The following is a 27,516-nucleotide window of genomic DNA, read 5'->3' as shown; positions in this document are numbered from 1 at the left end:
CTTAAAGGTGGAACGATTACATACACTACACCCTCTTCCTCCCCTCCCCCTTCCTCCCCACCCCTCTTCCTCCCCTCCCCCTTCCTCCCCTCCACTCTTCCACCCCTCCCTCCACTCTTCCACCCCTCCCTCCCCTCCACTCTTCCTCTCCCTCCCTCCCCTCCACTCTTCCTCCCTCCCCTCCACTCTTCCTCCCCCTCCCTCCCCTCCACTCTTCCTCCCCTCCCTCCCCTCCACTCTTCCTCCCCTCCCTCCCCTCCACTCTTCCTCCCCTCCCCCTTCCTCCCCACCCCTCTTCCTCCCCCTTCCTCCCCTCCACTCTTCCTCCCCTCCCCCTCCACTCTTCCTCCCCTCCCTCCCCTCCACTCTTCCTCCCCTCCCCTCCTTTAATTCCCCCTCCCCTCCCCCTCTACTCTCTCATTCTGATTTAGTTCTATTCCAGCTGATGAGGAGCCTGCTTTGCTGTGCAGTGCTTGTATTGTACGCAGTGTTCAGTAACTTATTAACTCACAGCCTCCTCTTTAAATCAGCCCCGCAGCCTCCAGCAGCAGGCCCTGCCAGCGCAGCTGTGGTCACGGAGAGGGGAAGGCCCCGCAGCAGGAAGAGTCAAAGGAAGGTTAGAACAGAGAGAAGCAGAAGGAGTTGTGTGCTGAGCGATGCAGGCCAGTGTCAGGGTGTCAGTTTGCACTGTGGTAAGTGAAACACAATTAACACAGGTCTGAATGGGAGGGTCTGAGCTGATATTCGACCGGGAGAAAATTCTGCTGCAGGGTAACTATCAGACAGCACTGCACCTGAGTCCGGCTCCCGCCTTAGCACTGGGACTGACGCCTGTCACTCAGGGTCCTTGGCACTGGGACTGACGCCTGTCACTCAGGGTCCTTGGCACTGGGACTGACGCCTGTCACTCAGGGTCCTTGGCACTGGGACTGACGCCTGTCACTCAGGGTCCTTGGCACTGGGACTGACGGCTGTCACTCAGGGTCCTTGGCACTGGGACTGACGCCTGTCACTCAGGGTCCTTGGCACTGGGACAGACGCCTGTCACTCAGGGTCCTTGGCACTGGGACTGACGCCTGTCACTCAGGGTCTTTGGCACTGGGACTGACGCCTGTCACTCAGGGTCCTTGGCACTGGGACTGACGCCTGTCACTCAGGGTCTTTGGCACTGGGACTGACGCCTGTCACTCAGGGTCCTTGGCACTGGGACAGACGCCTGTCACTCAGGGTCCTTGGCACTGGGACTGACACCTGTCACTCAGGGTCTTTGGCACTGGGACTGACGCCTGTCACTCAGGGTCCTTGGCACTGGGACTGACGCCTGTCACTCAGGGTCCTTGGCACTGGGACTGACGCCTGTCACTCAGGGTCCTTGGCACTGGGACTGACGCCTGTCACTCAGGGTCCTTGGCACTGGGACTGATGCCTGTCACTCAGGGTCCTTGGCACTGGGACTGACACCTGTCACTCAGGGTCTTTGGCACTGGGACTGACGCCTGTCACTCAGGGTCCTTGGCACTGGGACTGACGCCTGTCACTCAGGGTCCTTGGCACTGGGACTGACGCCTGTCACTCAGGGTCCTTGGCACTGGGACAGACGCCTGTCACTCAGGGTCCTTGGCACTGGGACTGACACCTGTCACTCAGGGTCCTTGGCACTGGGACTGACACCTGTCACTCAGGGTCCTTGGCACTGGGACTGACACCTGTCACTCAGGGTCCTTGGCACTGGGACAGACGCCTGTCACTCAGGGTCCTTGGCACTGGGACTGACACCTGTCACTCAGGGTCCTTGGCACTGGGACTGACGCCTGTCACTCAGGGTCCTTGGCACTGGGACTGACACCTGTCACTCAGGGTCCTTGGCACTGGGACTGACACCTGTCACTCAGGGTCCTTGGCACTGGGACAGACGCCTGTCACTCAGGGTCCTTGGCACTGGGACTGACACCTGTCACTCAGGGTCCTTGGCACTGGGACTGACACCTGTCACTCAGGGTCCTTGGCACTGGGACTGACGCCTGTCACTCAGGGTCCTTGGCACTGGGACAGACGCCTGTCACTCAGGGTCCTTGGCACTGGGACTGACACCTGTCACTCAGGGTCCTTGGCACTGGGACAGACGCCTGTCACTCAGGGTCCTTGGCACTGGGACTGACGCCTGTCACTCAGGGTCCTTGGCACTGGGACTGACGCCTGTCACTCAGGGTCCTTGGCACTGGGACTGACGCCTGTCACTCAGGGTCCTTGGCACTGGGACTGACGCCTGTCACTCAGGGTCCTTGGCACTGGGACTGACGCCTGTCACTCAGGGTCTTTGGCACTGGGACTGACGCCTGTCACTCAGGGTCCTTGGCACTGGGACAGACGCTCAGGCCTGCCTGCCACTTAGACCCGCCTATCACTGACCCACTCAGCCACGTCCCGTGCCTTAGGAACATAGGAACAGGAGAAAATAAGAACATAAGAACTAGGAGCAGGAGTCGGCCATTCGGCCCCTCGAGCCTGCTCCGCCATTCAATAAGATCATGGCTGATCATCCACCCCAACTCCACTTTCCCGCCCAAGCCCCATATCCCTTGATTCCCCTCGAGTCCAAAACTCTATCGATCTCTGTCTTAAATATACTCAAAGACTCAGTATTCACAGCCCCCTGTGGTAGAGAATTCCAAAGATTCACCACCCTCTGAGTGAAGAAATTCCTCCTCATCTCGGTCTTAAATGGCCGACCCCTGATCCTGAGACTGTGACCCCTGTTTCTAGACTCCCCAGCCAGGGGAAACATCCTCCCTGCATCTACCCTGTCAATCCCTCTCAGAATCTTATGGGGGCTAAATTCAGTTACGTTGTGCCTCCCATTAGCCCTAAGAGGGCGCTAACGGGGCGCAAATCAACTAGCGTCTGGGCACGGCGCTGCTAACGCCTCCCGCGAATTTCAGCGGGGCGTTAACGGCGGCGCTAACTGTTAGCGCTGTGCGGCACTGCGCCGCCGGCGATTACGTCATCGCCGTGTGCGGCGCCCCGCTCGCGTCCCGGCTGTAACATTGGGTGGCGCCCCCCTAACTTACCGCCAGACGCTATGTCCGCCGGGGTCAGGGGGCTCCTACCTGCGGCCGGGGTGACGCTAGTTAAAGGGGAGGTGGTGGGCGGCCATTTTTGTTGCAGGCTGCCTGCCAGCACCTGCCCCCCATTGCTGTCCCCGGCCCCCGTGAAGCCCCCCCCCCCCCCCGCCCCGCGAGGTGCCGGCTGCTCTCCGTGAGCCTGGCACGCCTCTTGAGTGCCGGGCTCGTTTGCCGGCACTCCCGATCCCTGGTGGCCCAGCTGGGCGCCGGGACGCACTGCGCCAGGCCCCTCCCCTTTAATAAGGGGAGGAAAGCCTGCAGTTCCGCAGCGCCCCAGGAGGGAGGCGCTACCCAATTTTTACCCCTATATGTTTCAATGAGCTCACCTCTCATTCTTCTAAACTCCAGAGAGTATCGGCCCAATCTACTCACTCTCTCCTCATAGGACAGCCCTCTCATCCCAGAGATCAAAAGGAGGAGGCGATTTAGCCTCCCGAGCCTCCATTCGATGAGATCATGGCTGATCTGCGACCTAACTCCATCTACCCGCCTTTGCCCCATACCCCTTAATACCTTTGGTTAACAAAAAGCTCTCAATCTCCGATTTAAAATTAACTATTGATCGAGCATCAATTGCCGTTTGCGAAAGAGAGTTCCAAACTTCTACCACCCTTTGTGTGTAGAAGTGTTTCCTAATTTCACTCCTGAAAGGTCTGGCTCTAATTTTTAGACTCTGCCCCCTAGTCCAAGAATCCCCAACCAGCGGAAATAGTTTCTCTCTCTCTACCCGATCTGTTCCTCTTAATATCTTGAAAACTTCAATCAGATCACCCCTTAACCTACTAAATTCCAGGGAATACAGCCATAGTTTGTGTAATCTCTCCTCGTAATTTAACCCTTGGAGTCCGGGTATCGTTCTGCTAGGCTGGCCAGGAATGGAGTAACGCCAAGTCTACTCGAGGGTCAGAGGTGAAGGGGTGGTGGGGTGTAAATAAGCCCTGGGCTGTGTTATGGGTTACACTGTACTAGATATGGGGTCAGTTGGGGAGGGGGGGTGGGGAGGGGGGGACAAATTGATTTGAGGGATGAGCAGAGTCCGGGTATCGTTCTGGTAAACCTGCGCTGCTCTCCCTCCAAGGCCAATATATCCTCCCTAAGGTGTGGTGCCCAGAACTGTTCATGGTGCTCCAGGTGTGGTCTAACCAGGGCTGTGACCGTCCCTCACCTTGATCTTTAAGGATAAAACACTCGAACCCTCAAATGTCTCTCCGCTGGTATTTCAGTACAAACCCCCACCCCCCGAGTAATGACTTGGGGACAATCATGATGCCAGGACACTGGCCCTTGTGCGAGGAACAGCGTGTTCTTGAGTTCATTGTATCGACTGAACTCATCCAACAGAGCGAGGACGGGTGAGGAGACATCAACTCCCCATGCGCCCCCGCCATGACCAAATGGCCCATTAAGACTCACTGCCAACAATCGTACATTGATGATGACCACCTCGAACCTGGGGAACTGTGTCCAGGTGAGGCGTCAGTGCCAACAGGAGAGGAGGAATGGAAATTGGAGAAAAAGAAATCTGTATCCATTTGATCTAAATATTCACTTAAACGAGGTTGTGGAGGGGGGGCTGCTCGTCTCATGAAGTGTAAGGAGTTGCTTTTCAACGCTATGGTAACCGGCACATCATGTGATCTCCACTACTGGTAGTTTCTCAAGCACTTCTCTGAAAAGCAGAAATGTCGACAAACAATCAAAGGAACAGCTACATGTCTGAACACAATTAACGCTCGGGAGAAGCAGATAAATAACCACCGTTCGCAAGTGAAGGAAGCTGGGGCTCAGGAACGCCAGGAAACCCAGCACAGCTTTCCAGGTGTCCTGTCCATGCTCTGTGGCTCTCTGTCTGACTGTCTCACTGTCTCTGTCTGCCTCGCTCACTGTCTCTGTCTCACTCTCTCACTGTCTCTGTCTCACTCTCTCACTGTCTCTGTCTGCCTCTCTCACTGTCTCTGTCTGACGCTCTCACTGTCTCTGTCTGCCTCGCTCACCGTCTCTGTCTGACGCTCTCACTGTCTCTGTCTGCCTCGCTCACCGTCTCCATCTGACTCTCTCACTGTCTCTGTCTGCCTCGCTCACCATCTCTGTCTGACTCTCTCACTGTCTCTGTCTGACGCTCTCACTGTCTCTGTCTGCCTCGCTCACCGTCTCTGTCTGACTCTCTCACTGTCTCTGTCTGCCTCGCTCACCATCTCTGTCTGACTCTCTCACCGTCTCTGTCTGACGCTCTCACTGTCTCTGTCTGCCTCGCTCACTGTCTCTGTCTGCCTCTCTCACTGTCTCTGTCTGACTGTCTCACTGTCTCTGTCTGACTGTCTCACTGTCTCTGTCTGCCTCTCTCACCGTCTCTGTCTGACTGTCTCACTGCCTCAGTCTGACTCTCTCACCGTCTCTGTCTGACTGTCTCACTGTCTCTGACTGTCTCACTGTCTCTGTCTGACTGTCTCAGTCTGCCTCTCTCACTGTCTCTGTCTGACTGTCTCACTGTCTCTGTCTGACTGTCTCACTGTCTCTGACTGTCTGACTGTCTCAGTCTGCCTCTCTCACTGTCTCTGTCTGACTGTCTCACTGTCTCTGTCTGACTGTCTGACTGTCTCTGTCTGACTGTCTCACTGTCTCTGTCTGCCTCTCTCACTGTCTCTGTCTGACTGTCTGACTGTCTCTGTCTGACTGTCTCACTGTCTCTGTCTGCCTCTCTCACTGTCTCTGTCTGACTGTCTCACTGTCTCTGTCTGACTGTCTCACTGCCTCAGTCTGCCTCTCTCACTGTCTCTGTCTGACTGTATCACTGTCTCTGTCTGTCTCACTGTCTCTGTCTGACTGTCTCACTGTCTCAGTCTGCCTCTCTCACTGTCTCTGTCTGACTGTCTGACTGTCTCTGTCTGCCTCTCTCACCGTCTCTGTCTGCCTCTCTCACCGTCTCTGTCTGCCTCTCTCACTGTCTCTGTCTGACGCTCTCACTGTCTCTGTCTGACTGTCTCACTGTCTCTGTCTGACTGTCTGACTGTCTGAGTCTGCCTCTCTCACTGTCTCTGTCTGACTGTCTCACTGTCTCTGTCTGACTGTCTGACTGTCTCTGTCTGACTGTCTCACTGTCTCTGTCTGCCTCTCTCACTGTCTCTGTCTGACTGTCTCACTGTCTCTGTCTGACTGTCTCACTGTCTCTGTCTGCCTCTCTCACTGTCTCTGTCTGACTGTCTCACTGTCTCTGTCTGACTGTCTCACTGCCTCAGTCTGCCTCTCTCACTGTCTCTGTCTGACTGTATCACTGTCTCTGTCTGTCTCACTGTCTCTGTCTGACTGTCTCACTGTCTCAGTCTGCCTCTCTCACTGTCTCTGTCTGACTGTCTGACTGTCTCTGTCTGCCTCTCTCACCGTCTCTGTCTGCCTCTCTCACCGTCTCTGTCTGCCTCTCTCACTGTCTCTGTCTGACGCTCTCACTGTCTCTGTCTGACTGTCTGACTGTCTCTGTCTGCCTCTCTCACCGTCTCTGTCTGCCTCTCTCACCGTCTCTGTCTGCCTCTCTCACTGTCTCTGTCTGACGCTCTCACTGTCTCTGTCTGACTCTCTCACTGTCTCTGTCTGACTGTCTCACTGTCTCTGTCTGCCTCTCTCACCGTCTCTGTCTGACTCTCTCACCGTCTCTGTCTGCCTCTCTCACTGTCTCTGTCTGACGCTCTCACTGTCTCTGTCTGACTCTCTCACCATCTCTGTCTGACGCTCTCACTGTCTCTGTCTGACTCTCTCACTGTCTCTGTCTGACGCTCTCACTGTCTCTGTCTGACGCACTGTGTCTCTGTCTGACTCTCTCACCGTCTCTGTCTGACTCTCTCACCATCTGTCTGACGCTCTCACTGTCTCTGTCTGACGCTCTCACTGTCTCTGTCTGACTCTCTCACCGTCTCTGTCTGACTCTCTCACCGTCTCTGTCTGACTCTCTCACTGTCTCTGTCTGCCTCTCTCACTGTCTCTGTCTGACTCTCACTGTCTGTCTGATGCTCTCACTGTCTCTGTCTGCCTCTCTCACTGTCTCTGTCTGACTCTCTCACCGTCTGTCTGACGCTCTCACTGTCTCTGTCTGACTCTCTCACCGTCTCTGTCTGACTCTCTCACTGTCTCTGTCTGCCTCTCTCACTGTCTCTGTCTGCCTCTCTCACTGTCTCTGTCTGCCTCTCTCACCGTCTCTGTTGGCCTCTCTCTCTGTCCCTGTTTCTCTATCACTCTGTCTCACTCTGTCTCTCTCTCACTCTGTCTCTCTCTCACTCTGTCTCTCTCTCTCTCTCTCTCTCTCTCTCACTCTCTCTCACTCTCTCTCTCTCTCACTCTCTCTCACTCTGTCTCTCTCTCACTCTCTCTCACTCTGTCTCTCTCTCACTCTCTCTCACTCTGTCTCTCTCTCACTCTCTCTCACTCTGTCTCTCTCTCACTCTCTCTCAATCTGTCTCTCTCTCACTCTCTCTCACTCTCTCTCTCTCTCTCTCTCTCTCACTCTCTCTCACTCTTTCTCACTCTCTCTCACTCTGTCTCTCTCTCACTCTCTCACTCTATTTCTGTCTGCCTCTCTCGCTGCCACTCTCACTGATGTCCGCCTTTCTGCCTGCCTCTTGACGTGCCTCAATAACTTCAAGACTCGAAGTTAGCAGAATAAAACAAAGGCTTTTATTAGCAAAGAAAGGATGCCGGTGGCTGCATCTAGCTTCACCTGGTGTGCTGCTGTTCTACTGCAGGACAAGCCTGGACTTGTCTTAAGTAGGGCCAGGTATGGGCGGAGCCGACACACAAAGGGGGCGGTGCCCTATACACAATACAAGGCACAAACACCGGAGCAGGCAATACAATATATACAGTTAACTACAGAGTCTGATGAATGACATATTTCATCACACCTCTTTTCCTAGTTGCCTATCTGCATGTCTCTCGGTTGCCTCACTGCTATTTCCTGCTGTATATTGTCTTTTTCTCTTGCTCCTTTGTACCTTAGTGGTGCCTGCACTTTGGGCCCCGAGTTTCTCAATGAAGTGAGCCTTCGACCCAAATCCTCCGGCTGCCTGGTGAATGAGTTGGGCCAGCTCCTTGCTAGTTTCTTCACCGGGCATCCAGTGCGTTAAGCACCAGACTGCCCCACTCTACGCCAAGGGCTGCCAACTCTGGTTGGGTGCATTCCTGGAGGTTGAATTTCGTCCCGCCTCACACTGCCCCGCCACACACTGCCCCTCCCCCATACTCATGCCATTGGTTGTCCAGCACATTAACAGTTGGAATGCGAGCAGGCTCTTCATGAATCATTTGGATGACTCTTGATTGTCAAACATTGTTTTCCCGCAATTCCTATATTTTTATAATTGATAAACGAAGGTGTTTAAACACCCTGATGATTTTCCTCCCGGGTGTTTGCTAGCAGCAGTGTTCCAGCGATTAATCCTCAATTCCTGGAGGCTCCAGGGCCAATCCTGGAGCGTTGGCGACCCCTATCTGTGCCTGAAGAGGTTGGGCCCGAAGGTTGGTGGAACATCTGCTGTCACCAGGCCGGCCAGAAGGGGTCCCCAATCACCAACTCTTCTTTTCCTTAGGCAGTCCCTCGGAACCGAGGATGACTTGCTTCCACATTAAAAATGAGTTCTCAGGTGACTGATGAGTCCAATGCGGGACCTACAGTCTCTGTCACAAGTGGGGCAGACAGTGGTTGAAGGGGGCGGGTGGGTGGGGTGCTTGGGTTGACGTGCGCTCCTTGTGCTGCCTGCGCTTGGCTTCCGCTTGCTCCCAGCCGAAGAGACTCGAGGTGTTCGGCGCCTTCCCGGATGCTTCTCCTCCACTTTGTGTGGTCTTGGGCCAGGGATTCCCAGGTGTCGGTGGGGATGGTGCACTTTTTCAAAGGAGGCTTTGAGGGTGTCCTTGAAGCTTTTTGTCTGCCCGCCTGGGGCTCTCTTGCTGTGTTGGAGCTCCGAGTAGAGCGCTTGTTTTGGGAGTCTCGTATCGGGCATGCGGACGATGTGGCCCGTCCATCGGAGCTGATCGAGCGTGGTCAAAGCTTCGATGCTGGGGATGTTGGCCTGAGTGAGAACACTGACGTTTGGAAGGAGGAGAGCATGCCAGGGGATCTCAGAGACGCTGTAATCGTGACCATCTTCAAGAAAAGTGACAAGTCTGATTGCAGTAATTACAGAGGAGCCTCCCTGCTGTCTGCCACAGAGGAAGTCATCACAAGAATCCTCCTCAATCGCCTTCTCCCAGTGGCTGAAGAGCTCCTCCCAGAGTCGCAATGCAGATTCCGCCCACTAAGGGGCACAATGGACATGATCTTCACCCCAATCACCAGCTAATCAGTCAGCAGCCAACATCTTCTATTAGAAATAACAACAGAAAATGCTGGAAAAACTCAGCAGGCCAGGCAACATCTGTGGAGAGAAAATAAAGTCAACGTTTCGGGGCAAACCCTTTGTCAAGACTGGAAAAGCACAGGAAATGAAATAGATTAAAAGGCCGGGCTGGGAGAGAACAAAAGAGAAGAGGAGACATTAAGAGGTATTCAAAACGAGACGAGTTGGTGATAGGACTAGTGGAGACAAAAGACGGCTCTAGATTAGGTGTGAAATGCGCTGGCAGAATGGGAGACAGTTGCCATGTGGGAGAGAGAAAAAAAGGGGGGGGGAAACCAAAACAAAGGTGTGGATAAAAAATAAGTAAAAATGTAATGGGGGCCGAGGTTATGATCTGAAATTGTTGAAATCGATATTGAGTCCGGAAGGCCGTAAAGTGCCTAATCGGAAGATGAGGTGCTGTTCCTCGAGCTTACGCTGAGCTTCCGTGGAACAATGCAAGAGCCCGAGTACGGTGAGGTCTGAGTGGGAATGGGGCGGTGAATTAAAATGACAGGCAACCAGAAGCTCGGGGTCCCCCTTACGGACTGAACGGAGGTGTTCCGCAAAGTGGTCACCCAATCTGCGTTTGGTCTCCCCAATGTAGAGGAGACCACATCGTGAGCAGCGAATACAGTATACTAGATTGCAAGAAGTACAAGTAAATCGCTGTTTCACCTGGAAGGGGTGTTTGGGGCCCTGGACAGTGGGAAGGGGGGCGGTATAAGGGCAGATGTTGCATCTCCTGCGCTTGCACGGGAAGGTGCCAGACAAAGGGGAAGGGGTGTTGGGGGTGATAGAGGTGTCTCGGAGGGAGCGGTATCTTCTATTGGAACGCTGGTTGGAAAATTTAGGCCCACAGCCTGAATAAAGGAGTAGGAGTAGGAGGAGGAGAGGAGGAGGAGGAAAGTTGTGCGGAAGCAAAGACTAGATAGGTACAGCAAGTAATTAGGAAGGCAAATGGAATGTTGGCCTTTATTGCAAAGGGGGGGATGGAGTATAAAAGTAGGGAAGTCCTGCTACAACTGTACAGGGCGTTGGTGAGACCACACCTGGAGCACTGCGTACAGTTTTGGTCTCCTTATTTAAGGAGGGATATACTTGCATTGGAGGCAGTTCAGAGAAGGTTCACGAGGTTGATTCCGGAGATGAAAGGGTTGTCTTATGAGGAAAGGTTGAGCAGGTTGGGCCTATACTCATTGGAGTTTAGAAGAATGAGAGGTGGTCTTATTGAAACATAAGATTCTGAGGGGGTTGACAGGGTGGATGCTGAGAGGATGTTTCCCCTCGTGGGGGCATCTAGAACTAGGGGGCCATAGTTTCAGAATAAGGGGTCGCTCATTTAAGATGGAGATGAGGAGGAATTTCTTCTCTCAGAGGGTCGTGAATCTTTGGAATTCTCTTCCCCAGAGAGCTGTGGAGGCGGAGTCGGTGAATATATTCAAGGCGGAGATAGACAGACATTTGAACTACAGGGAGTCGAGGTTTATGGGGAGCGGGAAGTGGAGTTGAGGCTAAGATCAGATCAGGCCATGATCTTATTGAATGGCGGAGCAGGCTCGAGGGGCCGAATGGCCGACTCCTGCTCCTCCGTCTTATGTTCGAAAGAAAGGCTGCAAGGTTATTTGGTGTAGGAAGTGGACCACCCACAATAGTCCAGTTGTGGAGTCTCTCTGTGTACCTCAGAACGTAGGAACAGGAGGAGGCCATTCAGCCCCTCAAGCCTGTTCTGCCCATTCAATGAGATCATATCTCAACTCCATCCACCTGTCTCCACTTCATATCCCGTTACACCCTTGTCCAGCAAAAATCTATCAATCCCCGATTTAAGATCATTAATTGAGCTCCAGCATCTACTGCTTCTTGTGGGAGAGAGTTCCACACTTCTACCACCCTTTGCTTGGAGAAGTGTTTCCTAAATTCTCTCCTGAATGGCCTGGCTCTGATTTTAAGGTTCTGTCCCCTTGTCCTAGAGGTAACACTGACGAATCTGTGCTGCACCTCGGCTAACTCTTGGCCTGAGAGCTCCGTGTTACTGTTATAAGAACACAAGAAATAGTAGCAGGAGGAGGCCATTCGGCCCCTCGAGCCTGCTCCGCTACACAACCCCTCGAGCCTGCTCCACCACACGGCCCCTTGAGCCTGCTCCACCACACGGCCCCTCGAGCCTGCTCCGCCACACGGCCCCTCGAGCCTGCTCCGCCACACGGCCCCTCGAGCCTGCTCCGCCACACGGCCCCTCGAGCCTGCTCCGCCACACGGCCCCTCGAGCCTGCTCCGCCACACGGCCCCTCGAGCCTGCTCCGCCACACGGCCCCTCGAGCCTGCTCCGCCACACGGCCCCTCGAGCTTGCTCCACCACACGGCCCCTCGAGCGTGCTCCGCCACACGGCCCCTCGAGCCTGCTCCACCACACGGCCCCTCGAGCCTGCTCCGCCACACGGCCCCTCGGGCCCGCTCCGCCACACGGCCCCTCGAGCCCGCTCCACCACACAGCCCCTCGAGCCTGCTCCACCACACGGCCCCTCGAGCCTGCTCCGCCACACGGCCCCTCGAGCCTGCTCCGCCACACGGCCCCTCGGGCCCGCTCCGCCACACGGCCCCTCGAACCCGCTCCACCACACAGCCCCTCGAGCCTGCTCCACCACACGGCCCCTCGGGCCTGCTCCACCACACGGCCCCTCGAGCCTGCTCCACCACACGGCCCCTCGAGCCTGCTCCACCACACGGCCCCTCGAGCCTGCTCTGCCACGCGGCCCCTCGAGCCTGCTCCGCCATTCGGCCCCTCAAGCCTGCTCCGCCATTCAATGAGATCATGGCTGATCTTCGACCTCAACTCCACCTTCCTGCCCGATCCCCATATCCTTTGATTCCCTTAGTATGCAAAAATCTATCGATCTCTGTCTTGAATATACTTGACGACTCAGCCCTCTGGGGTAGAGAATTCCAAATATTCACGAATCACCACCCTCTGAGTGAAGAAATTTCTCCTCATCTCAGTCCTAAATGGCCGACCCCTTATCCTGAGACTGTGACCTCTGGTTCTAGACACTCCAGCCAGGGGGAAACAGCCTCTCAGCATCTACCCTGTCAATCCCCCTCAGAATCTTATATGTTGCAATGAGATCACCTCTCATTCTTCTAAACTTCAGAGAGTATCGGCCCATTCTACTCAACCTCTCCTCATCCCAGGGATTAATCTCGTGAACCTTTATTGAACCGCCTCTAAAGTGTATAATGGAGGGGCCGTTTCAGGGGCGTGTAGGCGGAGTTGTACCTTGAATCTAACCCATTCTGTGCCCAATGCTAACACTTGAAACTGACCTTTCCAATGCACTAATGAACTCATTGACAGGAATAGCTGTTCACACACACAGAGGAGGCAGCCAGTCCTGTTGTCTGTGAGTTGATCTGGTGAGCAGGTAGGCTGTAGGTTTAATGCTCAGTCCAGGCTGAGGACGCTGATCGAGTTGGGGCCGGGGTGGGATTGGGGGGGTGGCGGGGCAGCAGTTGGGGTTGCCACACGTGGTGTCGGTGGACGAGGAAAGCCAGGACCCTCACTCCTGATCACCATCCAGCGACTCTGGCTGGGAAGCGGCCGGGGGGCCCGTACCATGGGCGAGAACAGGACCCGGGCGCGAGGTTGATGCTCCCCTTGGTGGAATAGCCGGTCAGCACTCACTGATTAACGGCCACTTTCACTTAGAAAGAAGAAACAGAGAAAGACTTGCATTTCTCTAGCGCCTTTCACAACCTCAGGAGGTCCCAGAGCGCTTCACAGCCAATGAAGTACTTTTGAAGTGTAGTCACTGTTGTAATGTAGGAAAGGCAGCAGTCAGTGTGCGCACAGCAAGATCCCACAAGGAGCGATGAAATAAAAGACCAAATAATCTAATTTAGGGATAATTATCAGCCAGGACACCGGGGATAATTCCCCTGCTCTTCTTCAAATAATGTCGTCGTGGGATCTTTTACATTGACCTGAGAGAGCAGGCGGGGCCTCGGTTTAACATCTCATCTGAAAGACAGCAGCTCCGACAGTGCAGCGCTCCCTCAGTACCGCCCCTCCGACAGTGCGGCGCTCCCTCAGTACTGCCCCTCCCACAGTGCGGCGCTCCCTCAGTACTGCCCCCCCGACAGTGCGGCGCTCCCTCAGTACTGCCCCTCCGACAGTGCGGCCCTCCCTCAGTACTGCCCCTCCGACAGTGCGGCGCTCCCTCAGTACTGCCCCTCCGACAGTGCGGCGCTCCCTCAGTACTGCCCCTCCGACAGTGCGGCGCTCCCTCACTGCTGCCCCTCCGACAGTGCGGCGCTCCCTCAGTGCTGCCCCTCCAACAGTGCAGTGCTCCCTCAGTACTGCCCCTCCGACAGTGCGGCCCTCCCTCAGTACCGCCCCTCCGACAGTGCGGCGCTCCCTCAGTACTGCCCCTCCCACAGTGCGGCGCTCCCTCAGTACTGCCCCTCCGACAGTGCGGCGCTCCCTCAGTACTGCCCCTCCGACAGTGCGGCCCTCCCTCAGTACCGCCCCTCCGACAGTGCGGCACTCCCTCAGTACTGCCCCTCCGACAGTGTGGCGCTCCCTCAGTACTGCCCCTCCGACAGTGCGGCGCTCCCTCAGTGCTGCCCCTCCAACAGTGCGGCGCTCCCTCAGTGCTGCCCCTCCAACAGTGCAGTGCTCCCACAGTACTGCCCCTCCGACAGTGCGGCTCTCCATCAGTACCGCCCCTCCGACAGTGCGACGCTCCCTCAGTACTGCCCCTCCGACAGTGCGGCGCTCCCTCAGTGCTGCCCCTCCGACAGTGCAGAGCTCCCTCAGTACTGCCCCTCCGACAGTGCGGCTCTCCCTCAGTACTGCCCCTCCAACAGTGCAGAGCTCCCTCAGTACTGCCCCTCCAACAGTGCGGCTCTCCCTCAGTACTGCCCCTCCGACAGTGCGGCGCTCCCTCAGTACTGCCCTTCCGACAGTGCAGCGCTCCCTCACTACCGCCCCTCCGACAGTGCGGCGCTCCCTCAGTACCGCCCCTCCGACAGTGCGGCACTCCCTCAGTACCGCCCCTCCGACAGTGCGGCGCTCCCTCAGTACCGCCCCTCCGACAGTGCGGCGCTCCCTCAGTACCGCCCCTCCGACAGTGCGGCGCTCCCTCAGTACTGCCCCTCTGACAGTGCGGCGCTCCCTCAGTACCGCCCCTCCAACAGTGCGGTGCTCCCTCAGTACCGCCCCTCCGACAGTGCGGCGCTCCCTCAGTACCGCCCCTCCGACAGTGCGGCACTCCCTCAGTACTGCCCCTCCGATAGTGCGGCGCTCCCTCAGTACTGCCACTCCGACAGTGCGGCGCTCCCTCAGTACCGCCCCTCCGACAGTGCGGCGCTCCCTCAGTACTGCCCCTGCGACAGTGCGGCACTCCCTCAGTACTGCCCCTCCGACAGTGCGGCGCTCCCTCAGTACTGCCCCTCCGACAGTGCGGCACTCCCTCAGTGCTGCCCCTCCGACAGTGCAGAGCTCCCTCAGTACTGCCCTTCCGACAGTGCAGCGCTCCCTCAGTACTACCCCTCCGACAGTGCGGCACTCCCTCAGTACTGCCCTTCCGACAGTGCTGCGCTCCCTCAGTACTGCCCCTCCGACAGTGCGGCGCTCCCTCAGTACTGCCCCTCCGACAGTGTGGCGTTCCCTCAGTACCGCCCCTCCAACAGTGCAGCGCTCCCTAATTACCGCCCCTCCGACAGTGCGGCGCTCCCTCAGTACCGCCCCTCCGACAGTGCGGCGCTCCCTCAGTACCGCCTCTCCGACAGTGCGGCGCTCCCTCAGTACTGCCCCTCTGACAGTGCGGCGCTCCCTCAGTACCGCCCCTCCGACAGTGCGGCGCTCCCTCAGTACCGCCCCTCCGACAGTGCGGCGCTCCCTCAGTACCGCCTCTCCGACAGTGCGGCGCTCCCTCAGTACTGCCCCTCTGACAGTGCGGCGCTCCCTCAGTACAACCCCTCCGACAGTGCGGCGCTCCCTCAGTACCGCCCCTCCGACAGTGCGGCGCTCCCTCAGTACCGCCCCTCCGACAGTGCGGCGCTCCCTCAGTACTGCCCCGCCGACAGTGCGGCGCTCCCTCAGTACTGCCCCTCTGACAGTGCGGCGCTCACTCAGTACTGCCCCTCTGACAGTGCGGCACTCCCTCAGTACTGCCCCTCTGACAGTGCAGCGCTCCCTCAGTACTGCCCCTCCGACAGTGCGGCACTCCCTCAGTACTGCCCCTCCGACAGTGCAGCGCTCCCTCAGTACTGCCCCTCCGACAGTGCGGCGCTCCCTCAGTACTGCCCCTCTGACAGTGCGGCACTCCCTCAGTACTGCCCCTCTGACAGTGCAGCGCTCCCTCAGTACTGCCCCTCCGACAGTGCGGCACTCCCTCAGTACTGCCCCTCCGACAGTGCAGCGCTCCCTCAGTACTGCCCCTCCGACAGTGCGGCGCTCCCTCAGTACTGCCCCTCCGACAGTGCAGCGCTCCCTCAGTACTACCCCTCCGACAGTGCGGCGCTCCCTCAGTACTGCTCCTCCGACAGTGCGGCGCTCCCTCAGTACTGCAGTGGTGTATCAGCCTGGATTTTGTATTCAAGTCTCTGCAGTGGGGGCGTGAACCCACAGCCCTCTGACTCAGAGGCGAGAGCGCTGCCCACTGACACCTTAAGGAAAGTATCGGGAGAGGAGAGGGCTCCCGTAGAACCTCTGCCGAATCAAAATCGGTGGACAAGAGACGTTCTAAAAGGAAAGTTAAAAGGAGCGACAGATTGGGTGGGACGTGGTTGGATTTTGACCTCTTCTTGTCGGTTGGCTGATGATTGCTGATGCATCCTGCTGTTAGAGGCAATCCACAGGTCAATGCCTGGCCGCGATCTGAGGTGCCTCGTTTATCAGCAAGTGCAAGATAATCGGGGAGAAAGTCCGGAACAACACCAAGCACTGCCAGATAGCGGCAGTATCTCAGGGAGGCCTCCGACAGACAACAGGGAGCGAGAGGAGGAGAGTGAAAGGGAGAAGGGAACAGAGCAAAAATGGATATTATGCCTCACGATGCAAAGAGAGGGAAGAAGGTGTTTGCAACGGTAAGCAGAGCACATCTAATAAGGGAGTGGTTTAAAACGTTTGCTGCCGTGGGCGTGTGGTGACCTCAGCTCAGGAGTACTTGGGTCGACAGAACACCCGATTCTAACAGGATAACAGGGCTTCCAGTTCCTAGCTCCCTGTGCACGTGAGGTAAATGAAATGGTCTTCTTGTTGGCCGCGGAGGGGAAGTATAGTCGCTCCGCCCCCCCTCGCCCTGTTCTGTGGCCCCATTTGTGCGATAGGCTCGGCCCCCAGCAAAACCCCGCCGTATTCAGGCTCCCTGCCACTCACCCCGGGGCCACACTCGCTCAGGGCTCCACCGAGCTCTGTCACTCACCTCAGCGACACCGTGGGCCCAGATAGCTCTCAAGGTCACCCAGCCTAGCTTGGCATGCCTCCAGCGCTTGCCACTTTACGCAGATACTGGAAAGCACACACTGTGCAGACACCCAGATTAACCGCAGCCTCCTGTCCCTTTGCTTTCGCAAGGCAATAATAATGTAAGTAACAATGGACATAAACGCTGCTTGGATCTGATCTCCCGGTAACTGCAGGTGAATTGGGACTCGAGCTCTGCGAGGTTTTTAAGTCTAATTCCCCGACAGGCACGGAAGGCCTCTTACATACGAACATACGAACTAGGAGCAGGAGTCGGCCACTCGGCCCCTCGAGCCTGCTCCGCCATTCAGTAAGATCATGGCTGATCCGATTACTCCACATTCCCGCCTACCCCCGATAACCTTTCACCCCCTTGCTTATCAAGAATCTATCTACCTGTCTTAAAAATATTCAAAGACTCTGCTTCCACCGCCCTCTGAGGAAGAGAGTTCCAAAGACTGTCTTAAATGGGCGACCCCTTATTTTTAAAGTGACCCCTAGTTCTAGATTCTCCCACAAGGGAGCCTAGAGCTAGGGGGGAGAAAAATCAGTTGTTTGCGCCTCCCGTTAGTGCCTTAAGAGGCCGCTAATGGGGCGTAAAGCAACTAGCGCCCGGGCACGGCGATGTTTGCGCCGCTCGCGAAATTATCTAGACATTTTGCGGCGGCGCTAAACACCACCGTCACGATCTCCCGCGCCGGCAGATCGTGACGTCAGTCGAGTGTGCAACGCCCCGTTAACACTCCGGACCGGATATTGAGTGGCGCCCCCCTGCCTTACCGCCTGCCGCTAGCAACGACAGGTTGAGGGGAGCGTTTTGCTGTCAGAAAGGGACTGGGGGAGCGCTATTTAAAGGCGACCGCTTCCTGCCTTTTTTTGTTGGTGACATTTTTGCACCACGCATTCTGAGAGAGAGAGAGACTTCTGGAGAGATTCAACGCTGTGTGAAGGAGTTTTGAGTACTGAGCAGCACTTTGCAGGTTTATTTTGATTTGCCCTTCCTCGCTTCGCCAGCGCTCTGAGGTAGCACCTCGCTCCTCGGCCTTTGCTCCTTAAGACAGGTGTGAAGCGCCTGATTTAGCGCTCCAATCACCTCCAGGGGCGATAAAAGCCAAGTTTGCCGTCAGAGGTGATAATTAGCGCCAGGCGCTAAACTTTGCGCACGGCCGATAATCGCGCCCCAAACGGGGCGATACTGAATTTCTCCCCCCATGGCACCATGTCCCAGAGATGGGAACGAACACAGACACTGTGTGTAAGTAAACTCTAAGTGACCTTTCTCCAACCTCCAGCCTCCAATCTCTTGCTCTTCATCATAACCTTTCTTGTTTCCATTTTAAAGATGATAAGCAAACCATTGCTCCCCTGACCGTTCCACTCTTGCTCCTGCCTAGCTCCCGACACGCTCTCCTCACACACTTTCTTGCTCCTCCCTGTATCTGAAATGGATAGATTTTTGGACTCGAGGAGAATCAAGGAATCGGGCGGGAAAGCGGAGTTGAAGGTCGAAGGTCAGCCACGATCTCATTGAATGGCCGAGTGGGCTCGAGGGGCGAAGGGCCGAGTCCCTCTCCCAGTCCTTATGTTCTTCACCGTGTTGAAATCGAGAGGCATCCCCTCAGTCTCCTACTCCGTCGCAATCTTCTCCAAGATCTCAAGACCGTGTCTTTGAGAGATTGAGGGGGGGGCGATCTGATCAAAGTGTTTAAAATGTTAAAAAAGGATTCAATAGGGTAGGCACGGAGAAATTATCTCCTCTGGTTGGGCGGGGTGGGGGGGGCGGGGGCGAATCAAGAACGAGGGGACATAATCTTAAAATTAGAGCCAGGACATTCAGGAGTGATGTCAGGAAGCACTTTTTCCCCCAAAGAGTGGATGTTTGGAACTCTCTCCCCCCCCCAAAAGGCTGTGGATGCTGGGAGTCAATTGGAGCTTTCAATAACAACAACAACTTGCGACGTAATAAAACTCACGACGCACTTGGTTCGAGTATAAAGCAAGGCTTTAATCAACTTGTTTCAGAACATGGAGGTCTAGTTGTACTTCACTAGTTCCTTGTCTTACAAAATGTCCCTGGAAAAGCTGGGCCCACGCCCGAGTATTTATACTCCTTGGACAGCACCACCAGCTGGCCATCCAGCATTATTTCATGAGTAGTTTCTTGATGAATGATGAGATTTATAACAATTTGTTGCACCTTTAATGTAGTAAAACGTCCCAAGGCGCTGCACAGGGGTATTTTAAGACAAAAAATTTGACACCGAGCCACATAAGGAGAAATTAGGGCAGGTGACCAAAAGCTTGGTCAAAGAGGTAGGTTTTAAGGAGTGTCTTAAAGGAGGAAAGAGAGGTAGCAAGGCGGAGAGGTTTAGGGAGGGAATTCCAGAGCTCAGGGCCCAGGCAACAGAAGGCACGGCCGCCAATGGTGGAGCGATTAAAATCAGGGATGCTCAAGAGGGCAGAATTAGAGGAGCGCAGAGATCTCGGAGGGTTGTGGGGCTGGAGGAGATTACAGAGATAGGGAGGGGCGAGGCCATGGAGGGATTTGAAAAGAAGGATGAGAATTTTGAAATCGAGGCGCTGCTTAACCGGGAGCCAATGTAGGTCAGTGAGCACAGGGGTGATGGGCGAACAGGACTTGGTGCGAGTTAGGACACGGGCAGCAGAGTTTTGGATGACCTCAAGTTTAGGTAGGGTGGAATGTGGAAGGCCGGCCAGGAGTGCGTTGGAATAGTCGAGTCTGGAGGTGACAAAGGCAGGGGTGAGGGTTTCAGCAGCGGATGAGCTGAGGCAGGGGCGGAGACGGGCGATGTTACGGAGGTGGAAGTAGGCACAGAGACACAGTCCGATAGCAAAATACTGCAGATGCTGGAAATCCGAAATAACAACAGAAAATGCTGGAAAAACTCAGCAGGCCAGGCAACATCCGTGGAGAGAAATTAGAGTCAACGTTTCGGGACGAAGACCCTTCGTCAAGACTAAAGAGGCACAGGGAATGAAATAGGTTAAGAGGCCAGGCTGGGAGGGAACAAAGGAGAAGTGAAGAGACATTAAGAGGTATTCAAAACAAGACGAGATGGTGATAGGACTAGTGGAGACAAAAGACGGCTCTAGATTAGGTGTGAAATGCGTTGGCAGAATGGGAGACAGCTGCCATGTGGGAGAGAGAAAAAAAAAGTTGGGGGGGGGGCGCGAAAGGCCAAAACAAAGGTTTGGATAAAAAATATAAGTAAAAATGTAATAGGGGCCGAGGTTATGGTCTGAAATTGTTGAACTCGATATTGAGTCCAGAAGGCTGTAAAGTGCCTAATCGGAAGACACAGTCCCTTTGACTCACATTTGGTTCTTTTTCTTCCCTTTCGTTTCACAGGTAAAGAGCGCTGTTCCGAAGCTGCTGCCCTTCCTGGCCAGCTTCTGCATCTACTTTGTGTTGTGGCTGCCCACCTCTAACCCATCCTGGTTCAGCGCGTTGATTAAATGTCTGCCCATCCTGTGCCTGAGCTTCTTTGTGTTGGTGCACAGCGTCAGTCTGGGAGTGTCCCGGCCTTACTCCAGGAAAATCCTGCTCGGCCTCCTCTTCTCGGCCCTTGGAGATGTGTTCCTCACTTGGGGGGATCAGGGATTCTTCATCCACGGTAAGGCTTCGATATTTCACGTCTTTCAAGCTAGCCCCTCCGATGCTTGGGTGGGGGCAGGAAAAGGAGTTAAGAAGGAGTTGGATATATTTCTTAAGGCTAAAGGGATCAAGGGATATGGGGAGAAGGCAGGGACCGGGTACTGAATTTGGATGATCAGCCATGATCTCATTGAATGGCGGAGCAGGCTCGAGGGGCCGAATGGCCGACTCCTGCTCCTATCTTCTATGTTTCTATGTTTCTATGAAGGAGGGGGGGTGTTTCGGAGAAGTGCAGGGTGGGTGGGAAAGAGGACTACAAATCCCTTTGTCCCGCTGGGAGCTTTTTACACTCACAAAGTAATCCCAGGGCTTGTCATGAGAAGTATAACAAGGAAAAGAACTATTTCAAGGGGTGAAATTCTTCCTCTTCAAGAAGACTGCACGGGTGAAAAACAGGACGTTTTCTTCTGTACCGTCTCGTATCTCCGTGGTTCGTGGCCACACGCAGCGCACTATCCAGCAGGAGGCATTGGATGGCAGTCAGGAGCAGGCACCCAGGCCGCTCCTTCCCCTCCACAGTCCAGGGCTGCCCCGTCTTAGACTTGCATTTATATAGCACCTTGAACATCCCGCGGCGCTTCACAGGAGCGTAGACAGACAAAAATTTGACACCGAGCCACATAAGGAGATATTAGGACAGGTGACCAAAAGCTTGGTCAAAGAGGTCGGTTTTAAGGAGCGTCTTAAAGGAGGAGAGAGAGGCGGAGAGGTTTAGGGAGGGAATTCCAGAGCTCAGGGGCCCAGGCAGCTGAAGGCACGGCCGCCAATGGTGGAGCGATTATAATCAGGGGGATGAGCAAGAGGCCAGAATTGGAGGAGCGCAGAGATCGCGGAGGGTTGTGGGGCTGGCGGAGGTCACAGAGATAGGGAGGGGGAGAGGGCCACGGAGGGATTTGAAAACAAGGATGAGAAGTTTAAAATCGAGGCGGTGGGCGTTGGGGGGGAGGGGCTGCGGCGTTGGGGATTCCGATGTCCTTTAGATTCTTCATTCCAACTTGCGCGGAGCTGCGATCTGAGACTTGGCTGGCGCACACTATCGCTGCGCCCTCCCCCCGCCCCCGTTATCTCAGCTGCACTTGGTCCTTTGCCTCCCTCACTGCCACCTCACAGATCAGACTTTGGACCACTGACTTAAAGTGACTCACCCTCCCGGCGAGCTCAGAATCCATGTCTCAGCGAGCCCCAAAGTCGAAGATGTGACGCTCTCCGGGCCACAAGGGGTCCGAGGTTTATTTGCCTGTCCGCTGTGTTCCGTTCAGCGTGTCACATTTCTGCGCTGTATTAGCGCAATAACTTTAGTTGATGTAGAGTGTGAAGTGTGGCGATCAACTCAAACTCCCATGTGTTCACTGCAAAAATAGCCCACTTCAAAAATACTTTCACTTAAAAAATACTGGCCGGTTCAAAACTGATATTTTTAGAGGGATTTTCCAGGAGGGGGTATTTTTGACTTATTATTTCCAGTTATTCTTGCGTGCGATGATGTGAAACTTAAATATCAATGATTAAAGTTTTCAGCCAGTTTTCAATTATCAGGAGAGCAGAGAGAATGGGACCACAATCCCATTCATCTCGCCGGCCCTTACCCTGTTCCTCTGTCCAGCTCTGGTACGCATTAGAGCTGATAACCTTAGCTTAGGTACAGATCTCCCCTCGTGTACGGATGAGAAAGGAGTGCCGAACAGGACAGGACAGTTCTTGCGTTCTGAAGCAGAATCAATTGCTTGCGAGCGCAATCTCTCCTGTGTTCCTGTAGCTGAGGGTGAATCTGACTCAACAGCACCACCCTTTGGACACCAGTTATAACGGCACCCCGACAAGGTGTGAAGCCCCCATGTCCAAACTGCCTGTTGAAATTCACGGGCAGGATGATGTGGCACGTTTTCATTGGCAGTTTCCATTAAAATGTGGGCTATACTGGAGATATAAAAAGATTGAAAGGTGTCAGCCGTGGGTCAGTAGGTCGCCCTCTCGCCTCTGATTCAGAAGGTCGTGGGTCGCACTCCAGAGACTTGAGCACAAAATCCAGGCAGTACTGAGGGAGCGCCGCACTGTCAGAGGTGCAGTACTGAGGGAGTGCCGCACTGTCGGAGGGGCAGTACTGAGGGAGCGCCGCACTGTCGGAGGGGCAGTACTGAGGGAGCCCTGCACTGTTGGAGGGGCAGTACTGAGGGAGCACCGCACTGTCAGAGGGGCAGTACTGAAGGGGCACCGCACTGTCGGAGGGGCAGTACTGAGGGAGTGCCGCACTGCTGGAGGGGCAGTACTGAGGGAGCGCCACACTGTCGGAGGGGCAGTACTGAGGGAGCGCCGCACTGTCAGAGGGGCAGTACTGAGGGAGCGTCGCACTGTCGGAGGGTCAGTACTGAGGGAGTGCCGCACTGTCAGAGGGGCAGTACTGAGGGAGCATCGCACTGTTGGAGGGGCAGTACTGAGGGAGCGCCACACTGTCAGAGGGGCAGTACTGAGGGAGCGCCGCACTGTGGGAGGGGCGGTATTGAGGGAGCGCCACACTGTCGACGGGGCAGTACTGAGGGAGCGCCGCACTGTCGACGGGGCAGTACTGAGGGAGCGCCACACTGTCGACGGGGCAGTACTGAGGGAGTGCTGCACTGTTGGAGGGGCAGTACTGAGGGAGCGCCGCACTGTCGGAGGGGCAGTACTGAGGGAGCGCCACACTGTCGGAGGGGCAGTGCTGAGGGAGCGCCGCACTGTCGGAGGGGCAGTACTGAGGGAGCGCCGCACTGCCAGAGGGGCAGTACTGAGGGAGCGCCACACTGTCGGAGGGGCAGTGCTGAGGTAGCGCTGCACTGTCGGAGGAGCCGTCTTTTGGATGAGACATTAAACCGAGGCCCCATCTGCCCTCTCTAGGTGAACGTAAAAGATCCCATGGCCACTATTTCAAAGACGAGCAGGGGAGTTATCCCCGGTGTCCTGGGGCCGATATGTATCACTCAACCAACATCACTAAAACAGATGATCTGCTCATTATCAGTTTGCTGTTTGTGGGAGCTTGCTGTGCACAAATTGGCTGCTGTGTTTCCTACATCACAACAGTGACTGCACTTCAAAAATACTTCATTGACTGTAAAGCGCTTTGGGACATCCTGAGGTTGTGAAAGGCGCTATAGAAATGCAAGTCTTTCTTTTTTCTTTATGTATGCCGCTAAATTGGAGACTGATTTAAGTCTACACTCCAATTATTCCCCACCCTCTGACTCCACTTTACCCGGATTACACACGGTCTACAATGCCGGGGCGATTAACTAGTCGTCTGTATAAAGGTTTTGAGATACAGCATTGTGACAAAAAATTCAACTTCTAATTCAGTCGTGACACATGAGGAGTTAAAATCCAGCTTCCTTCACAGAAATCAGGTCCTCGCCTGACTTGATACAATATTTTGCGGACTAATCGTTCACCCCCCGGGCCATTTGCTTGCGGGAGGAGCCAAGCTACCAAGTTCAAATGCAAATATGCTGTGTGATTTGTTCAAATGTGCGTCTGATTGGCAGCCCCAATCTTGAAAGAAGCAGAGTTATTTAAATTCACAACATGCCCCAAACAACAGTTTCGAGTGTATTTATTAAACCTTTGACGTTTCAAATCAAAGAATTTTTTATTTGGCACTTCAAAGGTAGTCTATTTGGAACTTGCGAAGAGCAAAGTAGGTTACTCCTATGGTTGATGAGAAAGGAAAGCAGTTCACTGTATTGATTATAGTCAGTTCAGCACAAAGTTTTGAACTATTTACCAGGAAACTCTTTATTATCCGGCACCGACGGGACCGGCGTGGTGCCGGTTTATCAAAAAGTCCGGATTACAGAGAGGTATAGTTAAAAGGTACGAGAGCTCCGTACACAGCAACAAATCCAGGCTTCCCTGTTGCTTAGCAACATGTGCAGGAATTCCGGCCACAGACCAAGCATCCCTGTTGCTTAGCAACAAGTGCAGAACCCCCGATTGCACAGCCACAGATCCAGGAACGGCCACTAATATGAAGTAAAACTTACCTGAACCTACTCCTGAATTATTTCGGTTATTTCGGTGCACTATACAAAGAGTTAGCAAAGCTTAACAACGTCTGCAAACGAAAGATTGCCCGGTTTCTGCTATTTTAGTCACTTGTTCATTTGCTGTTCGATAAAGTCATTTGGTAATAAAAGCCTAAAACAAGGCCTAACGCCGTGTTTTTCTGCCTGGTCTTTGAAGAGATGGAGGCTGCCACGGAGGCACAGGCTCGCACTAACAACTATAGCAGTCGAGAGAAAGGTTTGCTGGCCGTGAAACCTGTCTCGGGCGGTAGCAGAACACAGGCGATAGCAAGTCGCCCGAGCTTCTGGTCACCTGCCCTAATAAAATGTTGTTTTATAATGCTCCTGTGAAGCGCCTTGGGACAACCACTTTACATTTATATAGCGCCTTTAACGTAGTAGAACGTTCCCAAGGCGCTTCACAGGAACGATTATCAAACAACATTTGACACCGAGCCACATAGAGAGATATTAGGGCAGGCGACCAAAAGCTTGGGTCAAAGTGGTCGGTTTGAAGGAGCGTCTTAAAGGAGGAGAGAGAGAGGCGGAGAGGTTTAGGGAGGGAATTCCAGAGCTCAGGGCCCAGGCAGCTGAAGGCACGGCCACCAATGGTGGAGCGATTAAAATCGGGGATGCGCAAGAGGCCAGAATTGGAGGAGCGCAGAGATCTCGGAGGATTGTGGGGCTGGAGGAGGTTACGGAGATAGGGAGGGGGGGCGAGGCCATGGAGGGATTTGAAAACAAGGATGAGAGTTTTAAAATTGAGATGTTGCCAGACAAGTGCAGAGGCTTTTTTCTTTTGTCAGTTGATTTAGAGAGATGTTCCTCTTGATTTTCAGGCATGCTGATGTTTGGAATCACCCACGTTATATACACCTTGGCTTTGGGGCTGCGGCCATTGAGACTCGGGATAGCTCTCTCGCTGCTGGTGCTGGGAGCGATCTACTACGCTGCTATCTACCCGTACCTGGAGGAGCCCATGGTGTACGCCATGGCGGGCTACGCCTTGGTGCTGGTGACGATGACATGGCGAGCCATAGCGCGGGCTTGCTGCGCCAGCTACGACTGGTCCTGGGGCCGGGGCTGCGTGCTGGCGGGATCCGTGGTCTTCATAATCTCCGACCTCATCCTGGTGGTCGATAAATTCTGCTTCCACATGCCCCACGCCCGCTCCGCTGTCATGTCGACCTACTACACCGCGCAGATGCTCATCTCCCTGTCCGTGGCTGACCGGGGTGATCGCGACCGTCTCTGGAAGAGAAAGTAAAGGCGGATTTGCTCTCAGCACCCAACCAAAGGGACGCCAACCAAGAGGTCACTGCCGATATAACTGTAATGTGAATGAGTGCGAGCTATTAATAATGGTTAATGTGAATTAAACCTGCGTGTGGACTCGTTCCTTCTTATATTTCTTCACGTCCTGGGAGTTGCTGTCGCTCACTGGGGTCACTTGGACGGGCGGCCATGAGCAACGCAAAGAATGCGGAATTTCAAGCGCACCTTACGTCCAGCGTAAATCGAGTTTCCGGCGATCTTTGGCGCTGGTTTAAAAAATAATCACGCTAGGCACCAGCTCCGCCCACAAAACTGGCCCCGCCCACAAGACTGTCCCGCCCACAAAACTGGCCCCGCCCACACACCAGTTCTGCGCACAACAATGGCCCCGCCCACAAAACTGGGCCCCGCCCACAACACTGGCCCTGCCCACAAACTAGTCCCGCCCACAACACTGGTCCTGCCCATAAACTAGTCCTGCCCACAACACTGGCCCCACCCACAAAACTGGCACCGCCCACACCAATGGCCCCGCCCACAAAATTACCCCACCCACAACACTGGCCCCGCCCACAACACTGGCCCAGCCCACAACACTGGCCCCGCCCATAACACTGGCCCCGCCCATAACACTGGCCCTGCCCACAACACTGGCCCCGCCCACAACACTGGCCCCGCCAACAACACTGGCCCCGCCCACAACACTGGCCCCACCCACAACACTGGGCCTGCCCACAACATTGGCCCCGCCCCCAGGTCGATGACACACCGCGGCGAGTTTCCTCCGGGTGCGCCTGTTTGCAGCAATCGAGGCGGCTCTGCCAATGATGCTGTTTTTCAGGTGTACGGGCTCCAACAGGCACGTTTTAAATTTTTACAAATGAAAGAATATTAACTGTAAAACTGACGACTGTACACCAATGAAGCTAGTTAAGGGTTCAGTGCAGTTTTTAAAAATTATTTTCAGTGATTTAATGTCGGGCTACTCACAGTTGCTGGACTAGACACTACACAGAATTACATCGGATACACGGCACAGAAACAGGCCATTCGGCCCAACCAGTCCATGCCGGCGTTTATGATCCACTCGAGCCTCCTCCCGTCTTTCCTCATCTAAATCTATCAGCGTAACCCTCTATTCCCTTCGCCCTCATGTGTTTATCCAACTTCCCCTTAAATGCATCGATACTATTCTCCTCAACCACTCCCTGTGGCAGCGAGTTCCACATTCTCACCACTCTCTGGGTAAAGAAGTTTCTCCTGAATTCCCTATTGGATTTCTTGGTGACTATCTTATATTGATGGCCTCTAGTTATGCTCTTCCCCACAAATGGAAACATTCTCTCTGTATCCACTCCATCAAAACCTTTCATCATTTTAAAGACCTCTATTAGGTCACCCCTCAGCCTTCTTTTTTCAAGAGAAAAGAGACCCAGCCTGTTCATCCTTTCCTGATATGTATACCCTTGCATTTCTGGTATCATCCTTGTAAATCTTCTCCGCACCCTCTCCAGTGCCTCTATATCCTTTTTATAATATGGCGACCAGAACTGTACGCAGTGCTCCGAGTGTGGTCTAACCA

General features: G+C 54.7%; 1 protein-coding gene across 3 annotated transcripts; it reads left to right on the top strand.

Annotated features, from left to right (window-relative positions):
* The first annotated feature begins 379 nt into the window (after positions 1-379).
* Positions 380-26,039, top strand: LOC147099621 (lysoplasmalogenase TMEM86A-like). 3 transcript variants are annotated; one of them, XM_085969880.1, is made up of 3 exons: positions 391-692; positions 20,320-20,584; positions 25,499-26,039. In XM_085969880.1, exons 1-3 carry the CDS (start codon positions 657-659, stop codon positions 25,924-25,926), a joined length of 729 nt encoding a protein of 242 aa, XP_085826006.1. In that variant the 5' UTR covers positions 391-656; the 3' UTR covers positions 25,927-26,039. The 3 variants fall into 3 exon arrangements, with proteins under 3 accessions (XP_085826007.1, XP_085826006.1, XP_085826005.1); XM_085969879.1 differs by lacking the exon at positions 391-692 and adding an exon at positions 16,405-16,570; XM_085969881.1 differs by lacking the exon at positions 20,320-20,584 and having other exon boundaries at positions 380-692.
* The last annotated feature ends 1,477 nt before the right edge of the window (positions 26,040-27,516 follow it).

This window comes from Somniosus microcephalus, chromosome 28 (genome assembly GCF_052327205.1).
Source record: "Somniosus microcephalus isolate GS21.2 chromosome 28, FLI_Smic_1.0, whole genome shotgun sequence".
NCBI lineage: Eukaryota > Metazoa > Chordata > Chondrichthyes > Squaliformes > Somniosidae > Somniosus > Somniosus microcephalus.
The sequence above is the reverse complement of the archived record's forward strand: the minus strand, read 5'-3'. Positions and strand labels throughout refer to the sequence as shown.

Coding starts and splice junctions, on each gene's coding strand:
- LOC147099621 (XM_085969879.1), top strand. CDS start 16,520: ATGGATATTATGCCTCACGATGCAAAGAGAGGGAAGAAGGTGTTTGCA. Junction 16,571..20,319: donor GGAAGAAGGTGTTTGCAACG/GTAAGCAGAGCA, acceptor TTCGTTTCACAG/GTAAAGAGCGCTGTTCCGAA. Junction 20,585..25,498: donor TCAGGGATTCTTCATCCACG/GTAAGGCTTCGA, acceptor CTTGATTTTCAG/GCATGCTGATGTTTGGAATC.